This window comes from Drosophila willistoni (genome assembly GCF_018902025.1).
Source record: "Drosophila willistoni isolate 14030-0811.24 chromosome 2R unlocalized genomic scaffold, UCI_dwil_1.1 Seg167, whole genome shotgun sequence".
NCBI classification, from domain to species: Eukaryota; Metazoa; Arthropoda; class Insecta; order Diptera; family Drosophilidae; genus Drosophila; species Drosophila willistoni.
In genome coordinates, this window is record NW_025814050.1 from 3,147,819 (window position 1) to 3,169,436 (window position 21,618).

The 21,618-nt window shown below is 38.6% G+C and overlaps 5 protein-coding genes across 5 annotated transcripts; 1 reads left to right on the top strand and 4 right to left on the bottom strand.

Moving 5' to 3' along the window:
• Positions 1–282: 282 nt before the first annotated feature.
• LOC6644252 lies at positions 283–905 on the bottom strand. Its single transcript, XM_002066616.2, has 2 exons — positions 837–905; positions 283–780 (listed from the first exon to the last, which is right to left on the bottom strand). Exons 1-2 carry the CDS (start codon positions 903–905, stop codon positions 283–285), a joined length of 567 nt encoding a protein of 188 aa, XP_002066652.2.
• Positions 906–3,745: 2,840 nt separating this feature from the next.
• LOC6644253 lies at positions 3,746–5,210 on the bottom strand. The gene is made up of 3 exons (XM_002066617.4): positions 4,337–5,210; positions 4,053–4,269; positions 3,746–3,985 (listed from the first exon to the last, which is right to left on the bottom strand). The coding sequence occupies exons 1-3, from the start codon at positions 5,154–5,156 to the stop codon at positions 3,763–3,765; spliced, it is 1,260 nt and encodes a 419-aa protein (XP_002066653.2). The 5' UTR covers positions 5,157–5,210; the 3' UTR covers positions 3,746–3,762.
• Positions 5,211–7,258: 2,048 nt separating this feature from the next.
• On the bottom strand, positions 7,259–8,971 carry LOC6644254. The gene is made up of 3 exons (XM_002066618.4): positions 8,115–8,971; positions 7,842–8,052; positions 7,259–7,716 (listed from the first exon to the last, which is right to left on the bottom strand). The coding sequence occupies exons 1-3, from the start codon at positions 8,935–8,937 to the stop codon at positions 7,506–7,508; spliced, it is 1,245 nt and encodes a 414-aa protein (XP_002066654.2). The 5' UTR covers positions 8,938–8,971; the 3' UTR covers positions 7,259–7,505.
• A 658-nt stretch (positions 8,972–9,629) lies between these two features.
• On the top strand, positions 9,630–11,006 carry LOC6644255 (RNA-binding protein 7). Its single transcript, XM_002066619.4, has 2 exons — positions 9,630–9,991; positions 10,086–11,006. The coding sequence occupies exons 1-2, from the start codon at positions 9,877–9,879 to the stop codon at positions 10,736–10,738; spliced, it is 768 nt and encodes a 255-aa protein (XP_002066655.1). The 5' UTR covers positions 9,630–9,876; the 3' UTR covers positions 10,739–11,006.
• Positions 11,001–21,117, bottom strand: LOC6644333. The gene is made up of 8 exons (XM_015178014.2): positions 19,447–21,117; positions 16,371–16,718; positions 15,782–16,306; positions 15,684–15,726; positions 14,635–14,791; positions 14,355–14,572; positions 14,149–14,275; positions 11,001–12,533 (listed from the first exon to the last, which is right to left on the bottom strand). Exons 1-8 carry the CDS (start codon positions 21,082–21,084, stop codon positions 11,126–11,128), a joined length of 4,464 nt encoding a protein of 1,487 aa, XP_015033500.2. The 5' UTR covers positions 21,085–21,117; the 3' UTR covers positions 11,001–11,125.
• Positions 21,118–21,618: the final 501 nt, after the last annotated feature.

The following is a 21,618-nucleotide window of genomic DNA, read 5'->3' on the forward strand; positions in this document are numbered from 1 at the left end:
GTGGCATTGTAAGTGCTCTTCTAGACAATTAATTTATGTATGTGTCAAATATTATTCACATCCCCTAAATGTTATATATCTACACACACACACACATACACACACATACCCAAAAGAACTCTCATTAAACAGGAAGACCTAAAAGGGCGACTCACAGCTGCTGACTTTAACCATATTGGCAAACTTATTGATGAAAATCTCAGTCCATCCTAAGAATACCCAGTAAAGTAATTTTCAATTGCATGCTTTTAGGGGTTTTTATTATTTTTCTGTGGCCATCTTTTAGTCACTTGCTCCGCAGCTCCTTTTAATCACTTTGCCTGCCATAAAATATGTGGACAATGGACTTATGCGTCCAGAGGGAAGCTCCTCGAAGAGTCCACCTCTCACGATAAACGAACGTTTGGGCTGATACAATAGACTTAGGAGCGGGTTTTTTGGATTTATCCGCATATTGGACATCACATAGGTACCCCTGGGCAGGGGGCAGCTGAAGGAGTAGTTACCCTGCTTCAAAAAGTTGTCCTTGGCCGGCTTGAACAGAGGCACCGAATTGAACAGAGATTGTAGTTCACAAAGTTTCGTTGAGGCATTGTAAATGGTCCGAGGCTGGTTACCGCCAATCTGGAGTACCAGGAGACGAGACACCGGCATTGGAATCTCCTCATTGATTGTGGTAATCGACCCAATGCCCGATTGATTCGAGAATGTCATATTGACCACGAAACGGGGCTGTGCATCTGTCCAGTTGGTGTAGGTGAAACTAATGTAGTAGCAGCTCTAACCCAAAGAGATAGAATGTGTGAGATTAGAGGTTGACCACGGGGATTACATACCTCTTTGCTCTCAATTCCCGTCCATTTCCAGCCAACAAAGAAGAACAAAGCAAACCAAATCCAACGCATCTTTAAAATTAACTACTAAACATTTTCTGTGAACCATGAATTGACAAAATAAATCATTTGATAATTACCTCTAAATCTATTTGGCAATTAGCCCCTCAGTTAGTCACTCATTTTAGCGATTAGTTATCATCATAATGATTGAATCAGAGCGCAAAACGAAACAAAACAAGATCAAGGATGATAAAAATAATTGATATTAGCTCGGATACTGAAATCCAAACTATTTGTTATACCCTAATATTAAAAGTATACAAGTTTTGTTCTAAAGTTTGCAAAACTGTTTAGGGGATTTATTTCATATTTTTCTGCAAAAATGGGATTCGATTTTTTACATGAAAATAAAAGACATGTAAAATAATTCTGTTTTCTATGTTATGCATATAGAAATATAATAATAATAATTTGAAAAATATGTTTTATTGTCTTGTTTTAGGTTTGAGTTATAAAATAAAGTTTGGAATACTTTAACTCTTAATTAAAGTTAACGAGAAGAGTATCCCTTGGCTGGCATCCTGTTTTATTGACCCTTTTTAAAAAATTATAGTTTGAAAACGGAAGATGTTATTGGAATTGTGTTTTTTATTTCATTAAAATCATATTGAAGTATAAGATATTGATCAAAGTCACTGTTTTCCAACCATCGTTCCTATGGAAGCTATATGAAATAGTCACTAGATCTTTATGAAATTTGGCACAGTCATTAACGGATATATTAAACTAACAAATGTTTAATTTGAAAGCAAACGCGTTAAAAGTAACGAAGTTATTGACAAAAGTCACTGTTTTTGACCGATCGTTCATATGGGAGCTATATGATATAGTCAAAATTCAACTCTATAGCTCTAACAGTCTAGGAAGAGTTTGCGTTGATCCAGACGGACGGACAGACGAACGGACGGACGGACGGACGGACATGGCTATATGAACTCGTCTCATCATGCTGATGAAGAATATATATACTTTATATGGTCGGAGATGCTTCCTTCTATGCGTGGGCCACTTCTGACCAAAATTATAGTAAGGGTTAAAAAAAAACCAGAGGGCCGGGGCTAACTTCGACCGCGTCAAAGTTTGTATACCCTTGCAACTTTTATGGTACCTTACCTTACCTATAGCCATCAAAGTGGAAAAATGTTTAAGCTAAAAAGGCTAATGCTTGCGAAAGAACGGCCAACAAAAAGTAAGATATTGATCAAAGTCACTGTTTTCCACCGATCGTTCCTATGGGAGCTATATTATATAGTAACCCGATCTTTATCAAATTCGGCACAGTCATTAACAGATATATTAAACTAACAAATGTTTAATTTGAAAGCAATCGCGTCAAAAGTGACGAAGTTATTGACAAAAGTCACTGTTTTCGAAAGATCGTTCCTATGGGAGCTATATGATATAGACACCCGATCTTGATCAAATTTGGCACAGTCGTTTATATGTGTAATTAACTCACTAATATTAAATTTCATGACAATAGCTCAGAAAATAACGAAGTTATTAAGAAAAGTCACAGTTCGTGACTTTGCCTTTTGTATGGGAGCTATATGATATAGTGATCCGATCCGGCTGAATCCGAGATATACAACGCCTGCAGTATATACAAGCCTACATGCAAAATTTCAGCTCTGTAGCTCCAACGGTCTAGGAGGAGTTTGCGTTGATCCAGACGGACGGACGGACGGACGGACGGGCGGACGGACGGACGGACGGACGGACGGACGGACGGACATGGCTATATAAACTCGTCTCGTCATGCTGATCAAGAATATATATACTTTATATGGTCGGAAATGCTTCCTTCTATGCGTTGCACACTTCTGACCAAAATTAATATACCCTTTTTGCAAGGGTATAAAAATCATCCCGCTGGCGGCAAGGATAAATCGACACAGGATTGTCTGAAACTTAAATTCAACATGGCGTTATATTCAGCATAGTTTAATTATGTACCCGACCTCAATCAGAATTTTGGGATTTTTTTCATGACAAAATGTCGGCGGTTTAAAAATGAAAACCTGTTTTTTGCGTTGTTTGATTAAAATCGTTTTAAAATAAAGGGCTGTATTCTTGCCGCCAGTTCAAACGCGCTCAAAGTTTACAGTTTGCTTCACATGGTGAGAACATTGCCTCACAAAAAATGTCATATCTCACAAAGTCATTCGAATTTCGAATATATAGGCTTCGATCCGACGAATTGATAATCTTTATCTCAACTAGTTAAAAGAAAGCTTAAATAACATGTTTCAAAGCTGTAGCATTCAAATCAAGGACTATATTAACTCAACTTCCCCTGCTGATCAAGAATATATATAGTTTGTGGCTTCATTTGATTTTGACACAGTCAAACTGAGCACTACTAAAACAGTTTTTAAACACGGCCCTCTGGCCATCAGAAAGGATTTTGATGTTGTTAAGCAGAGCCACCTTTCAAATTGGTTTTGACTGAGTCTCAGCTTATTCGTTAGAACAATAGCATTAATTAGGCATCGCTGGCTCCTTTGCCAAATGATTAACAATTTACTTGTGTTTAAGTGCAATGCAGTGTAAAATTTGAGACAAGGTGTTTTCGGGCGATTTTGATACAAACTTAAAGCGACATTTGCCGGCCGAGCATAAAGACATTTAAGAAGAAGCCTTTATATAAATGTTACCCCTTAAGTGAAGATGATGACTTTAATGATGAGGATCTAATGGTGCAAGTCCAAATTAATGATGTAACATAACTCAAATGTATCGGTCACACTTAGCAATTGAGGTTAACCAATTCGTTAAGCAACTTGCAATAAACAAATGAAGCATATAATCACAAATAATTTGTTCAAAAAGTACTTGGAACTGTGTAATAGAATTAGGTTTTAACTTAATAGAGTATATCAAATTTCTGTGCCAATCTTAGAATGTCATTTAGTTTACGATAAATGCGTTCCGATGCACCTCCACTGCTTGTTTTGAGCACATTGTCCAGCTCCTGAATGTGTGTCACTTGCTCCTCTTCATCTGGCGAACCGGCAAGAATAAATCGAGTCATGAATATGGCGTGAGGTATTTGAATGTAGGCTACACGTTTAATTTCCGCAAGGAACCTAGAAAATATGAATTAATTAGAAAGCCATCTTAACTAACTTCCTCAACTATTTTCGAATATCTTACGCTTGGTAACTATGTGAGTCAGTCGTATCTATGCCCACCCGGTGCAGGCAGCTGATAAAATGATTGTAGTACATCTGCAACATGCTCACGTAGTGTTCCTCCAAAATACGTGTATCGACGCTGGAGAACAGGAACGCGATTATGTCATGAATCACCGAATCGTATTGGGCTGTCTGAAAGTCAATTATTTTCATCTGCAGAGGTGTGCCAGAAGAATCTGCAAAAGTTATCATAAACGGTTTTAATTTACTCTGGCTATTTGCTTGATTTGAACCTCTACTGACCATACTTGAACATTAAGTTATTGATCCAATAATCACAATGGATAATGCTGGCAAATGGGCCATTGGGTCTATCTGGTGGCATTGCTAGAAACTCAAAGAACACATCCGAGAGATGACGTACACGTTCTATTAGTTCCAAATTATTTCCAGTAGCTCTACGTATATCCTCCAAAGTTTCGGCCTTCATGGTGGCTTTTAGCTCTGGGGCAGCAGCATGCCAATCGAATTTTTGAAAGAAAGGTCTTATTTGCTCGTCAAAGAGTTGGGGCCTCTTCAATCGCAAGGCCAGGGGAAGAGCATGGAATTCGGCCAAGTACTTAAGAGCCAGCTGTGTGTGGGCCAAATCAAGTGGCCGTAACCTATTGCCTGTTACATAGTTGCTTGCCTTCAAATTTTCTAGCAACAAGACCGCATCCTGATCGACCAAGATGGTACCCAGCGAGGTTCGTGAACCATAGTAATGGGCAAAACCGTCAAAGAACTCAGATTTAGCTAAACCTGCCTCCTCTTGCAGCTTGATAAGAGCTGGCACAAGGTTCTTGTAGATAGCATTTTCAGTCAAACATGTTCTTTCCGGTTGTATGAACTGCCAATACTTGGGATCCCGCGGTGGCACCTTGGCCACAATCTCCTTCCCATAGAATTCCCCCACTGAATTGGGTAGTTCCAATTTCGCTCTGATAGCTATCAGAATACTGCCATAATTCTCACCGGGTTGCGTTAGGCTGGCCACTTGATAGTCATGCAGTCTTCCGCCACCAACTAGTTCTGGTTGTATGACCTTGGCAAGTTCTCGAATCTGTAACAAACTTTTCGACATCTTATGTGTGCGAACTAAAGTGACGATACTACCTCCAGATGGGCGAAATACAAACTTTCAAACACTTATCAAATCGCCTAGGAATAACAGAACACTGATAAGAGATTATACACTGTGTTGAGGTTTGTTTGTGGCTGAAAAATATAATCATTTTTGTTACTATCTGAACCTTATAAAATAGAGAATACTCTACTTTATAATCATAACAAATTGGGCTAATTTAGTAATAATAGTTTTTTTGACAGCCATAAAGTTTTAACCCACAGCTTTCTTTTATCTAGACGTGCTTCAACTATGCACTGTTAAATAAAATGGGATATTAAAGACGTTATCCATAGGGCCATACTTTAAACACGTGACGCCAATTTTACGAAAAATTTGAAAGGGCGACATAAATTTTTAATGGTCAGTCACGCGACTTTCGAAAGCATAATAATATTTTTATTGGACAATGAGATCTTATACCATTTAAGATCTCATTGTTTTTAATCGGCACACATTGCAAATAGTGTGAAATTTCTAAGCCTTGAAATTTCTTTTCCAAAAAAGGGAAATGTTAAAGTTGATATTCAGTTTTTTCAAATTTGCGCTGTCCTTTTTTTTGAAAAGGATTGATCTGGAATTTGTTCCCAGTAACATTTATAACTTTGTACGGTACATTAGTATTTAAACTAAGGATACAACCGATAATTAAAAAAAAATTTGAAGAAGTTAACATCGATCATTTTCATACTAGATTTTACCCAGGTTATAAGTAGCTAAAATACCAAGTTCTAATAGCTCTTAAACTGGCGAAATAAAAGGAATACGCACCGGGCGTCCGGGCGGACGGACAGACAGAAAAAGTCTATAAAAAGTCTATAAAAAGTACCCAGTGCAATTTATGTAATTTACTTACAATTACTATTTCCAAATTTTCCTTCCTGTACTTGTTTCACTTGGTGAATGGTACACCAAAGTCGGCGTGACTTATTACTTCTTTTATAGACGCGTTTAAATGACACTGCTAAATTTAATCAAAATAGTTCAACAACCAAAATAAGGCTCAACTATGCTTCTTATCTTTACACACACACACATTCACAATAATAAATTAAACACAAATAAAAATAACAAAAAACATAGTAAAAAAATTAAATCACTATGACATATCTAGAATAAAACAAACAATAATTTTGAAACTAAGACTAAGTAACATGAAAAAAGAGACACCACCATCTGGAAAACAATAGGTGAAATATTCGAATTTTCATTTGAATTCCAAATTTATTCAAAGATTGCCCATTCTGACACTTTTGCAAACAAAGCCTTTTTCTTGCTTTCCATTCAATCAGCCACTTAAATTTGTAGATCTAATTGTCAAATATCCTTAAGAAAATAAACTATTTAATCGCGGTTGTATTAAACTACCCAATGTATTCACACATTAAACATAGTCACTCATAATAAAACTATGTTTGACTAAGATAATATTGAGATAATAAGAAATCCCTAAACTTTAGTTAACTGCGATTTATACTATTTTGTTATTTTTACAATATGGGCTTAAATGAATGAAATAAAAAAGAAACTGAGTGCTAAATTATTAGATCGCCGAAACTGAAGAGTATAGCGACATCGTCATGCTCAATTGTTGTCGGGCCCTCTTTTGATTCCTGATTACACATGTTTAGCGATAATTTTTATACGATTCATGCCGTACAACCCCCAGGGTCGTGATAATACTTCCATAAGTGATAGTTATTACGATCGATTGACAAGAACAATTTCTGCATAGTTTCTAATAAAAAAATAAAATACTTAAACTTTTCCTCTACAGATGATAGATATTTATGGTTAATCAAACTAAATAAATTTACATAAGTTGTACTACGTCCCATTTTATTACTTGTATTAAGTATAGTAATTACTTCAAGCCATTGAAAATCCATAGTCAAAAAATGCCCATGAGGCAGGCTTAGAAATAAAAATCCAAGACATTATAAAGTAGTTAAGTCAATGGAATTATTGTTTAAGATACTTAAAGCGTGTTTTAAGTAAAATAAAATAAGAACAATTTATTCAATTTAATAAATTGGCATTAAAAATTTCACTTTAATGGATGTTAAAAATATAAAACGTTTTTATTAGTCCAACTGTTGGTAAGAATATACTTTAGAATTTCTAAGGGAACTTTTTGAACTAACTTTACAAATGAGTTTAACCCATTGAGTTAATACTAAGTAGTTCAAAATAGTAACTAAGTTCTTAGTCTATGGAATGTACGACAGGACTCTTTTCTTCCCCTTGGCATTAGCTTACAGATAATCTTGTCTGGTCAGCCAATCAGAAGTCTTTTGCAAATTTAAGCTATTCAAAAATGTTAAACTTCTTTGCCAGACGTAGAATTTCAGCCAATTTTTTTATAATTGTCTTTGATCCTCTATTTTTAGAAAGAACGCTCATATCGACATCCTTGTAATCATCGGGTATTGTGCTACTATCAGCCATAACCACTTTCATCATGAACACGGCATGTGGCACTTGAATATGAGCCTTCTTTTGGACTTCTGCTTGAAATCTGTGGAGTGAGTAGGGACAGTTAGTCATTGAAAATAAATACCCACACTGATAAGAACAATTTTTCCAATGTCATTGTGAAAATATTGTATATGGAATTAGTTGGTCTAAAAATTGATAACTTACGCATCAAACGAATAGTTGCTCGTGTCCACTTCGACACTGTTCAAACACTTTATGAACGCTTTGTAGTAGATTTTCAAAAAATTGTAGTAGTTTGCCTCCAATACCTCATTCTCCACACTCGAGAATAGTAAAAATATTATGTCGTGTATCAAGGATTCATATTGACATATTTGAAAATCGACGAATTTCAATTTTGAGGGTATTCCTTCATCTAGCAATTGAATAGAGAAATATTAATCAATTAGTTTCAAACTATCTAGAATTATGACTTACCATTGTATTTGATCATTAAGTTATTAATCCATAGATCTCCATGAACCAGTGTATTAAATGGGCCATCTTCCACATCTTCGCCCGCTTGGAATTCTGCATAGATTTTTAGTAATTCCTCAACACGCTTGACATCACTCTCATTATCATCGCTCACTGCTTTAATATCCGCCAAGGTTTCTTCATTCATAATGTGGTTTTGCGCTTCAGGGATATTACTGTTCATATCAAACTTCCTAAAATAGGGCCGGACAAGTTGGTCATATATTTGAGGCTTCTTCAGACGCAGGGCAATGGGCAAGGCATGATATTGGGCCAGATAATTAAGGATTAGAACCGTGTGAGCTAGATCGTACGGTTTATGACGATTGCCTGGTCTATAGCCGCGAACTGTTAGATTTTCAGCCAATAGCACAGCATCGCGATCAACTTTTTTGGCGTCTTCTTGCAGAGAAATTCGGGAACCGTAGTAACGGGGTAGGCCATCGAATAGCTCGGTGGGAAGAAGACCTGCCTCCAATTGTAGTTTGTCCAATTCTGCACTTAAGTACTTGTACACGGAATTCTCCGTGACACAAGTACGTTCTGGCTGGAATATCTGCCAATAGAGATCATTGGTAAGCGGTGGTAATTTGGCTATAATTGGAAGCTCCTCCGTTGTATTATCTGATTTTTTAATTTGGGCCTTAATGGCCAACATCAGGCTGCCATAGTGTTCTCCCGGCTTGGTTAAATAACTACTTTCATATGATACGAGTTTTGAACCCTCAGGTAAATGGGGCTCGATCACTTTGTTTAAATCTGTAATTTTTGGTACTTCTCCCATAATGCTTCCGTCTAGTTTAAAGAACCGACAATGACTGAAGAATGACTTTTATTAGCTAACCTGTATGCATTCGTTTCTGTTCGTAAAAAATTATTAAAATTATTGTATAAACAAGTGTATCAGCGAAATTTGCTGCTGCAATCGCTGATAAGTTTTGAAAATTTACTTTATTGCTCGTCGGGTAGTCTACACACACACAAACACAACTGACTCGGTAAATACATTTATGCTTGTATGTGAAGAGAATTGTTTAAATTGTGTGTCTGTACTTACCCCCAACTAGACGGTGTATCACAATGAATATCTCAATCAACGACGACATCGGAGCAATCAGTAGGAAACATCAACAAGCTACCATGAATGCCACCTTATTAAAATGTTTGACATAAATAGACCTGCATTCCACATTTGATACTTATCTTGCATTTCTTATATCATGTATTTTTTAAATGAATGATAATGATTTCGAAGATTGTATATATAACGAATTGCCTCAATGAGTTTGTTTCATATAGCTATTTAAACTCTTATTTATTTGGCGCTTCTATAACCTGCGATAACTTCCGATAACTGTGTTTCAAAATGATTCTGTCTATTAACAGAACTCGCAAATGATGCTGTCTATTAACAGAACTCGCAAATGATGCTGTTATTAAATAATGCTCAAGTAAATGCGAAATGTGTGAGTCTTCGAACAAAATATTGTCATTTTATTAGTCCAATTAATTTAGATAAATATTTAGTAGGAACATCTATATTAAAAAAAATATATATAATTTATTTATTTTGGAGTCCCTGGCCAGGGACTGTTTCAGTCACAGTTAAGTGATGTAAAATTGTGACAAATCACGGGTACTTTGACACTCAGAAAAAGTAGCTAACATTGTTGGTTTTATTGCTCATATGAGGTAAATAATAAACAAAATAACGACAAATTAAATGGATCACATTATAGCTGCCATTCATGAGGCAGCAGCGCAGCAGCAGCAGCAAATGTTTCAATCGCCGTTTCCATTGATGCAGTTACAGCTTGGAGGCGGTAATTATGATCATGGTACGTATTTGTTGGATTCTAGAGGTTATACCCACACTCCTATCCTATGTCGAACATATGTAGATACAGTCCCAATTTTGTTTCTGTTTTTTAGCCCAATACATATCCGGTTATGGACAGCCCATAGGAAACTATCCACAACCTGTACAGGGTCCGTTTTCAGAGAAGGAGCAGGAATATGCCGAAGATGACGACGAGGATGATGAACAGCAACGGACTCTCTTTTGTGGTAATCTAGACGAACGAGTTAGCGAGGAGATTCTATACGAAGTCTTTCTAACGGCCGGTCCCATCGAAAGTGCACGGATACCATTAGATCCTGCGGGTAGGCAACGAACTTACGGTTTCATAACGTACCAACATGCGTGTGCAGTGCCTTTTGCTTTGGAACTATACCAAGGCTTGGAGTTGTTCCAGAAAAAGGTCACCATCAAACACCAGGGTACCCCGCAGCCTTCATCAAGAGACCAGGATCAGCAGCAACGTTCACGCAATAGAAACCCCTTTAATCCATTCATGCCAGACACAAGCAGCCCTAGTGGAGGCGCATCACGTCACATGCGCCACAGTTTACACGACGCAAAACCCTATGACCGGCAGCAGGATCTGCGTCGTCGCAGTGATAGCGCCGTGATGGATCGGAATCGTTCAAGGCATCATCAGCATCAGTCGCAAAATCATCATAATCATAATACTGGCGGCAATCGGCGATCCGAGCAACGTAACCAAGGGAAACGGAGATTATAGGATAAGCTAGCACTGAAGTTAGCGAGTAAAACTAATTGTACAAACCTTAATGCAGCAATAATTAACAATAATTTGTGTCATTTATTAGCATTAGGGCTTAGTAATTAGGAAAATAAAAAATCCAACTAGTGTTACTTCTACCCATAATTCAAATGAATACTATGTATAGCATAACATATGTATGTATGTATAATATGTGCGATTTTAAAAACTTAACAATAGATAGGCTTACGAATAGTCTCATGAGATTAAATGTCGTGCATTTAAATTATAAAAGATAATTTTACTGAAAAGCCATATTTTATAATATATTTTAGTATGTCTTAATATATAGCGTAAGAATTTTGTGCCATCTTTTAGACGATATCGATGGATCTCTTTATAGATTTAACGATTAATGCTTCGTAATGTCTTCTCCACGTTTCGATAGGTGCGCGGTGGAATAACCTCTAATAACAGGCGCTGATAGCTCGCATGATCGGACAGGGCTCGAAACAAGGACTTGGCATAGCTGCGCGTGGCCAAGCTTCCCTCAAGCAGCAGATTCGCTCCAATGACAAAGAATTTGTCCCGGTTCTCTCGTGTCATCGCATAGATTCGATCGCTGCCCAGTCGTTCGACCAGTCTGAATAGCAACTTGGCTGTTGTTGTCCTGACCAAAGCATTCTGATGTTGAGCTCCTTTGTTGCTGAGAATATTCAATATTTTCGCCGGTTGAGAATGATCCACCATGGACTCCAAAGCCCGTGTTGCATCGGCTCGCAGAAAACGGTTCGTATCTGCTGTACGATGCAATAGTCCGCATATTAAGTCATCAAATTCAGTTTCCAGAAACTTCGATTTGAGCACAAACAATTCAGCTGAGGCTTGACAAGCGGCACGGGCCACTTGGGAGCGAAGATTACGCACAGATCGGGTCAGTTGAATGCATGTCATGTGCATGTGACTGTCCAAGTATTCCGGATGATAGCGTATAAGTCTCACCATACTCTTTAGTCCACTCACATTGACCTCCCAATTGCTGGAGTCCAGCTGATCAAATGTCTTTAGGAGGGCTTCCCGCGGTTTCTCGAATCGCGTCATATTCTGGGGGAAAAGCTCAGCTTGGGACATCTTAATGGCCTGCTTTACGGGCGAGACTCGTCGTTGGTTACGGGACAGGAAATATGACGTCTTGGATTTTTGCTTCAGCAGTGGTTTTGTTTGTATGGTATTATTGTCCGTGGTCGAGCTGGAGCTAGTGGACCCCTGTTTGACCCCACTGCAATATAGTGAGTCTAGCGAAATGCTGCGCGAATTTATGACCAAATCTTCGTGTGTTCTGGCTGACACATTGATTGGCACTTCCACGTTATCCGGCTCTGTGGTTGGCGGACTTGACTCTAGATCGTGTTGGACCTGCTCCTCGACAACTAGAAAACTGTTACTGCCCTCCAGTTCCTCCTCAATGGCTAGTGATTTGATGGACTGAGCCCGCGACAATTGTGGCGTAGTATCCTCTAGTTGGGTTTTAATGCTCTCCGTGGTATGCAGACTATTCACACTTTCGTTGCGCTTCAATGATGAATCCTTATCCTCAACTTCCTTCTTCTTCTCCACTTCCTCCAAATCGTCCCTCTCATCCACCTCCTTTTCCATATCATCCACTATGAGTTCATCAAAAGGTTCTGACTCACATTTCGACTTGACCGAAGCGGTGGACTTTTGCGAATAGCTGGTGGACTTCACAGATATAGGGGAACCGTGGACCATATCCACTGTAGATTGACTCACCGGCACGTCTATCGGGCTAACACTGTGAATAGAGGAAAAAACAATGTTAGTGAAATCATATTTCAAGTCATCGCAACTTGAACTAACTAAGGAATAGGATCATCTTCCTCGCCATTGAGCATGCCGCATTCAACAACTATTGCCTTATCACTTGAGATTTGCTCATTTTCTAAATCAATTTGCATCGATTTTGGTCTAGCGTTTTCGAACTGTAATTTCTGCTGGACATATGCAATCATTGTGCTAAAGAGATTGCATATTTGATGCCATAGTTTCTCTATGCGAGAGAAAAATGCATTTTGCATGACGAGTCCTTGGACGAGCAACTTTCCAAAGCGAACGAAATAGCCAGACTGGGACAAATATTCAACTCGAAACAAAATGGTGAAAAAGTGCAAATGAGGTAAGGGACATTGCGTTTTCCAAGTATTCACTCACACACACACACACACACTCACACAAAGACACAAAGAAAAACCCCCTACAAACACGTCCACAACTTAACGAAAGGTAGCCAACTAACTAGCCCTCCTAGCCATTGGACTTATTCCCATCGTCTTGTAGTTCGTGGTCATTGTTGTGGTATTTGCAGTTGAATATTCTGTTTTCTTAGTCACGGTCAGAAGCGGATTAAAGGGGGCTAAGACTGCAATACTTAAGGGCTTAATAAAACAAGTTCTAAGTAACAAAAAGGGGACTAAAGAAATAAAAAGGATAGGGTGAAAATTTTAAGGATTGTTAATATTTTCGGTACTTATTATCCTCTTTTATGAAATTCTAACAAACCTTTGAATTAAAACATTTCTTGACGACCCCCTAACGGACTTTCGGCCCGAAACTCTCCTTTTTCTTAGACCGCCACTGCTGCTTCGATTCATGTTCGGGTCCTTCGTAAAATGTCCACACGAAGGGGACGTACTGCTTGGCTTTTCTTCAATGGTTCTTGATGGATTTTTTCTGGTTAGTATAGTTAGGATTAATACCTATGCAAAAAAAAAACTAAACAAATAAAAAAAAATACTCCAGATAAACGCACATAGATATTCAATTTGTTTAGCACTTGTTTTCTTGTACTCAAAATTTCAGACACTAAAAACAAAAGCAAATTGATTTTCCTTTCAAATATCTATAAACGAAACTATATACATAGGCATGTATAGGACCAGCTCCAGTGGTCATTTGAAGGTTCGTGGTTGTCGTTGTCGTTGTCGTCATGCATCCCCCATTTTTACCCCCGTCAACTGTGCGGCTTTAATTTCGGAATTTCAACGTAAGCGAACAAACCTATTTAGGTTAAATATCAAAACTTAAAGTCGCCAAAAATATTAAGCTTTAATGGTCATAGAGTTTAGGGTCGAGGGAATGGGAAACCTCCGAATACAGAAATATAGGTTAACATGCTTTGCCGGCGTTGAAGTTTAATGTTCGTTTGCTGCAGGGATAGTTTATGGCCAGGAGCGATTTGGCCACAGGTTGTATAGCATTTTTTGATGCCGGTCATTTAATTGTGATATGAATGGGCACATTAGGTAGCTGCGTCGACTGTGGCCATTTAACTAGTTGAAAACATGTAGAGAAAAACGTAGGCAACACCGAAAAAGGGTTCCCCCTTTAAGAGTTGACATATTTTTACTTACTTTGACCTCGCTTTCGTTGTTAAAATCTCACTATTGTCCTTCTCCAATGCATGGGTTGGTACTCGATGAATATCTCTGAATACACTATTACTGCGCTGTAGTTTTGATTCATTTGCCTTAAAAGATGCTGACAAAGGAATACCCAAGAGACGAGACGATTAGATAACATCTGACAATTAAAGGATTAACAACCCGAAGGGACTTACCTGCAACACTTCGGGTGTCCTGCTGTGCAAGAGAGTTTTGTTGTTGCATCTTCTTAGCCGTGTGCTGTGGGGACTTGGTTAATGTATAATTGACTTTTGGATATGCCGGTGGTCCGTCAAATGTATGCGATGCATAGGGATACGGATAGTTTTTGGTTTGTTGCATGCTACGCATGAAATTGTTGACAAAGTCCGTATGTTGGCTCATGGCCGGAAATCTAAAAGAACTTGGAATCATTCGTAAAACGTTTTTATTGCGATTCTCACATGTGAATATTACCGTGAGTTTCGATCGACTTGGCGCATTGTCAACTGGACGAAACTGCCGCTTCCGCTGCTGCAAGTGGTTGTCGTGCTATCAGTGCTTCTGCCATCCATTGAAGTCTCTGAGCACGCCTTGGTAGCCAGACGACGGTCCATCATGTTGCTTGGAAAGACTATACCACAAAAAATCGAAGAAAGAGAAGCACTTTTTGTTGACAAAATACAATATTCAATATTTTAAGATATGGTTAATTTACTTAATTGACTATGGCCCTTTTTTTAAGATAAGAGCTGAGACGTCGGAGCCCGTCCTTGGGAAAACTAAAATTTATAACCTAGTTATTTTTCTTAAAGTGGTCAGAAATCAAGGTTTGAGAAAGTTTTAAAATACATTTCGAAAAATAAAATAAAAATGGATAAATTTGTGTGGCTCATAGTAAAATTTACTATTGACTTTATATCCTATTTTGACATAAATTTTCCATTGTTAAAATTGAAAATGGTTTTCGAAATTACTTTATGATTTAGGGCCTCGTCTTCTTTTATAATATCAGGTTTATTTTGAAAAATCTGTTGAAAGTTTCCACTAGAAACGAATTAAACATCTCCTTTCATTTTCTCTTAATTTGTTTTTAAATACCCATTCGAAATATATCAGTGTATGATCTCAAAAGTTTTGAAATATTATTTTCTAACTTCAAAGCGAGTTGAAAAGACCACAGTCTACTTTAAAATACGATTGGAAAACGATAACAGACCTGAATTAAAGTAATTTAATAATAGGTATGCCTCAACGGGGAAGTTTAAATTAGGATATTTTCTTAGTGTTTGCTTTTCCATTCGGGTAATTTTTATATAGTCCTGATAGGCACACTAACTTAGACTTCGTTGGAATAAAGGTGCTTCCTCAATACTCTAATTCTTAAAATGAATAGATTTACTAATGTATAAAATATACATATAAATTGGTTTTCGCCCATAAATAACGTTAAGGTTTTTGGGTAAATCAAGGGATAAGTGCTTAGCATAATGGTGAATAACCAGGATTTTATCTACTCTACTTACCACTCATTGATCTAGCACCCTGACTTATTCTGTGCGAAAAGTCCTGTGGATAAATAATTCAATTAAGTGAAGCTAAAAAAATTACTTTGAAAGCTTACATTTGAGTTGGGGCTAGTGATATCAAAAGTTTCGGGCGGCGAATGAAAGGAATGTCGTTGAAGGTTCTCATCGGACTCTTTTAAATTGGTTGATCCACAATTTCGACCTGCCACCGCTGCACGGACACGTCGCCGTTTGATGGCATTCGGTGAGGCGGAGCCACCCTCTCCTTGGGCAATCCAGTCGACATCGGCGCCAGTGCGAATAACTTCCGGTTGATTTAATGCGTACAAAACACTGCCATCCGGGGCAATCATAGGCAATTGAAGGCGAGACAAACGCGTCCTGACGGCTGCCAACAGAGCCGGCGAATTGGCACCCATTTCATTGACAATTCGTATGACTTCTTCCTTGGACGAAATATCCGCCAATACGGCAAGGACCTCCAATGCGGCTTGACGTACTCTTCGTTTACGATTCACTGCAGCGTAAATGGTCTGGGCAGTTAGTATATTAATGTCGAAACATGTGCCCGGCAAGGTCATCAGAGCATATATGGACATTTGCAGGGCATGATCGCGAAACTGACAATAAGAAATGGACAATAGATATATTTTGAATCAGTTTAAGACATTGTCTTATCATTACCTTGGAGCTCTTGGCATGCAGAAACTCTGGGGCAGTCAGCTTGGCCACTATGGTACCCGCTGGAAGTCGTTGCATCAAAGCCCTACACACACGATTGGCTCCCGAGTAGCTTTGCCGGCAAAGACCTGTCAATATTTGCAGAGTACGATTCTCCAGATTGTCCAAAGGGAGGCGGGTGATTAGATTGACCAGCAGCTCCCGCTTCAGCTCGGCCACCTCGATGTGACGCTCTGATGAGAGCAATGTGCGCAAGAGACTTGTTAGATAAGGTTGTACCTGAGCCAGATTAATGGAAGAGCTCAATGCGATCTCAAGTTGGGCCATGCCCTGCAACCGATTCCTCCAGTCCTGAAAGAGCAGTTGAAAAGGGGAAAATACATTTCTAGCAATTCTGGGTCACCTCAAGTACATAATTACCAAAAGTGTCCATTGGTACACGAATAGAAAAGTGCAAAAAAAAAATAATGCAAAAAAAATGAGAAGTAGTGAGAAGAAAAATAAAAACGAGAACGATCGAAAATAAGGAAACTTAAGACCCCTGCCACTTGTGATACGCGCTATTATTTGTCGGTTAATGTTGCTTTATTATTTTTGTGCTTGGACTGACCCAGTTCTTGACACGCTCTCCGTCACTGACTCCGACTCCAACTTCAACTACATATTGTGTCGCGCTCCCGCACCCTTTTCCCTCACCCTCCCAATCTTCAGCGCTTAACTCTTAGTATTGTTGGTCTAACTATTTTATCGTCGCATATATGCAAGTTGGGTGTGAGTTTTACTACAATACTATATATATACATCATCTATATAGTATGTAGGTACATATATTGTAGTTTCTCGTTCCATGACTTGTATGAATATCGCGTGCATTTAAATGATTGACCGGACAGCCCGGCAATTCGGCATAGGACGCAGCAGCAGCAACAGCAGCAGCAAGCAATAACAATCCGCATAACATGCAGCAACTATTACCGGAATTCGTAAGATTCCCTTTTCTTTCCATTGTTCTGTTTGTTGTTTTTTCTATCTCCTCCATACACTCGACAAAGTTTTGTTTTTTTTGTACGTATAATGAATGGCTCACAACTTTAATTCATACAGATGAATGCAATATGACATACGACCAATGCTGTCATCCACCTACTTCGAAAATATGATGGATAGAACTTTAAAGAACGGCATCAGATACGAGAAGGGAGGGAAGAAACTTCTCAAAGTATTTTCTTAAATCGTTGACTTGGAACATACGAATATTATGCAGATGTGATTTGTCGCAAAAAAGTTACAGCGTTATACCTGTGTATTATTTAAATGAAAGAAATGTTCTGAATAAAAAGCAGAATTTGGTTTAATATTTAGATACATTTTCCAATCTTAAGGTTTCTTGCACCAGAAACAATAATAATAATACGATTGTTGTCTAGATTGTCAAAACCTTCGTTATGAATGTTAATTTCATTCGTTTAAGGTAAGATACATTTATGATACAGTAGTCTGATCCGACATATTTAAATATATCTGTATTTTAATTTTGCCCCAGTCCATATTTAAAGTAAACAAACTGAAAATTGTCAATTTATGTGAATCAATTCGGGAAAAGAAAACTTTACTATAAGTCAATGCATTTCGGAATCTATTTCAATTAACAAAGAACAAAATTTAAAATCACAACAATATTTTTGAAATCTATTCTTTTGGGAGATTTAAATATATTCTCGAAACAAAATGTATAGCCCAGAAGGTTTCCAATACTACTATTCTGATATGTTTAGGTTTTTATTTCCTAATAAAGTCTACTAATCCTTTCTCAAATAGTGTTGTTATATCTCATGATAAGTCTATTCCGCTGGTTAGTCCCACCATCTTCTATTTTTTATAAGGCAGGAAAAGGGACCATCAAAGAAGGAGCTGACATCAGTTATGTCAGCTTTTTGCTTCGTTTGCTTAAAGTTTCGAAAAATGTATTCATGTTATACGAATACTCATTGAAGAGTGTTCATAGTAACCGAAGTCTTGAAAAGCCTTGCAGCTCTTTACTCTGTGTATCATAAATTAATTTGGAATGTTATACAGTTGCCATTTATCTGAGTATAATTTTTATATTGGATGGTTCTAATACATTAGTTTTAATTTTAAGTGTTACACAAAAAACGCAAATTAGATTGTTACATACATATATAAAGAATGCAGATTTTCCAAGTATTGACTACTCTCAACTATATTCTCTAGAAAACATTATGGTTTGAATTGGAAATTAATTCTAACATGAATGAATGAATTCTAATACTTTTAACATTTTAAACATTGCAAATTTGTTAAAACTGCTTTAAATTGTGGACAATAATTGAAAGATTTCATCATCAAAGTAAGACTCTAATATGGAAAAACTTTCGGCATGACTGTCAAAAATCTCACAAAGGAAACTTTTTCGAATTGCAGTCAAAACAACTCAATGAAAGTTTCAAGGGGCCATGGGGCAGCGAATCAAATGTAATATTTCGATTCCGACAACTCATTCAACTAGTTCGCAAATTACACTTCAATGCATTTTGCTTTTGAAAAACATACGTCAAAAATATTAATAGGTCAGCTTTAGCCTTCCGTTTCTCCGACTCTCCGTTCAAATTTTCATGTCCTTTTCAACAATAGCCGGCATTATATTGCCATAGTCATCGATATGGCTTATCGCTGAAATTTTCATTAGTAAACACACCACCCAATCTCCACCCTCCAACCTCCGACCAACTCCAACTACGAGTAACCGGTAATACATATAATAGTTATAGAAATAGTAGAAGCAACTACACGATGCGTGTTTCGTATGTAATAAAGCCGGCAAACCGGGTGGCTGCCATTATGAGGGCACAAATTATGAACGCATATGAAATTGTACATATCCTACTGACCCAGTTAGAAGCAAAAACAAAAAAAAAAAAAGAACAAAAATGGAACCAAAGAACCCCCACTCAGCGCTAGCGTGCGTTATAATTTCATTTCGTTTGGTGTGTGCCAATATACTAGAGTGCTAAAGATTGTTTATAATTGTTAGACACTAATAAATCAACTGGATTCTTACCCCCGAACGTAGGTCCATAATGGTTTTATAGTTGACAATATCTAGGTCTTCCCATGATTTGGGTGATGCCGGCTCGGGAGATATAACCGTGATATTTCTCACTGCCTTGGGAGAAGATGCTGATGATGCCGAAAAGTGGGTGGGAATAAACGATGGGGCAATGTCATCAGGACTCTCACCACGTCGCATAGAACGTGGCGAAGGATCGCGTTGAAGATTATGAAGTACTTCGATTTGCTTGTGCGGTACTTTTGGACTGATATTATTACTGCCCACTGGACTAGTACTATGACTGCGATACAGCACAGCTTGGGGCAGCGGGGAAGGCGTCAGTTGTGGGTCTTTCTCTGGTGGTTCGATGCCATCGAAGCTTCTTTGTCGGCCTGGCGTGCTAGAGCTCATTGGTCGCGGCAATGGTTTTGTATTATCAATAGGTATTTCCACAATAAGTTCGGACGTTTTACTCTCACTTATTGGCAAAGGTGAATCCTTTGGCTCTTCTGGTGATGATACCACGACAATGTTGTTTGTGTTATTTGCTGAAGAATTCGCTGCATCGCTGTCTGGGGTACGCATTTTGACCACCTCACCACCAAAGGTGACACGTTTCGGTCCGCGAGATGGTGTATTCGGTTCGCTGTTGACTGCACCCACTACAGAAACTGGGACGGGCTCATCTAGTTCGGAATCACTTATAACTCGCACTATGCCACCATCGTGATGGTGAGAGAGTGGACGACCAATTACCAAATCGTTGGAATTGCGTGTTACACTTGGAGTTTCGGACTCCTCCGTTTCGGTGTCGGCCTCTAGTAGTCGCATTGTCACAGTATCTTCGTTGATTTTAATTTCCGTTTCCATGATGACTTTTCCCTTCTCAGGACAACTAGGCTGCTTTGGAGCTCCTGCTGTGGAGGATTCGTGGGAAATACCACTGCTCCCGATTCGCCAATTGTGATCCCTATTGGGCCGCCAGGCGCCCGCTCGACTGGGCTTCTCATATTCACTTCCGATTCTGTGCACTTTACACAAACGCAAATATTTTGTTAGGCCACCATTTTTGGTCATGTAACTCTCAAACTCTTTTACTCCCAGAAGCTCCCTGGTTTTTGTTAATGTCCTTAGGGTAATTTCTTGATGGTTAAGTTTCTCCAAATGCTGGACAAGACGTTCCAAAGAATGCTGCACTATGAAATCACGCTGAGGTGTGTGAAAAACCGACTGCAGCAATGCCGGAAAGGAGAGCAAGACACCGCAGCTCAGGCGAGCGGTTGCCTCATTATTGGATTGGATCAGGCCAATGTCGAAAATTTGCATCATAACCACTTCAGGATGGGCTGTCTCAGCCAAATAGACTCGCAGACAGTCCAAGGCACCCTTTCGCACTGTTGGTGCCTGATGACCCAAGTTCTCCACCAGCTGGACGATCAGCTCCCGCATATGCTTATCGGCCTTGGCCTGCATCACTACCAGGACATCGACTAGGACACGCAAAGCGTGTTGGCGCACCTGCCATTCGGGATCCTGCAGCCGCTCATGAAATTCAGCAAACATGAGGGTCGGACAAATAGTTTCCGGCATCCGGCGAGTACGTAGAATGTGCTCCCATAGTGGCGACAGCTGGACTTGCATTTGCATTTTAGTTTGAAGTTCTTCTCCGTTGTTGTTATTGCTGCTGCTGTTGCTGTTGTTGTTGTTGTTGTTATTATTATTGGTGTCCTTGTCATAAATGGCACTCCCGTTCTTAGTGTCTTCCTCACTATCGTAACTATTCGTCCTTGTGGTAGTGGTCGTCGTCGTCGTCGTCGTTACATTATTAATCGTGGTATCTTTGCCCTCAAAAATACGCCGAAAGAACATTTCGTCTAACCTCTTAACAACAATTATCTAACCAAGCAACATTTATTCACTTGCTTTTAATTTTTAATTGTCACGCACGCTTTCATCCGGTCGGAAATGTCCTATGACCCACGACCTACGGACGGGTGGGTAGATTGCAGTATATTTACTTTTTCTTTTCCACTAAACTAAATTTTCTTTGTTTCCTTTTGTGCTCTTAAAGAGTTCAGAACTGACCAAGTTGCTAGCAACGATTGCAAATTTTGGCTGTTTGACATTAGCTTTTGTAGGCATTGTTAGTTGCATGTACTAAGTGACTGTGTTACCAACAAG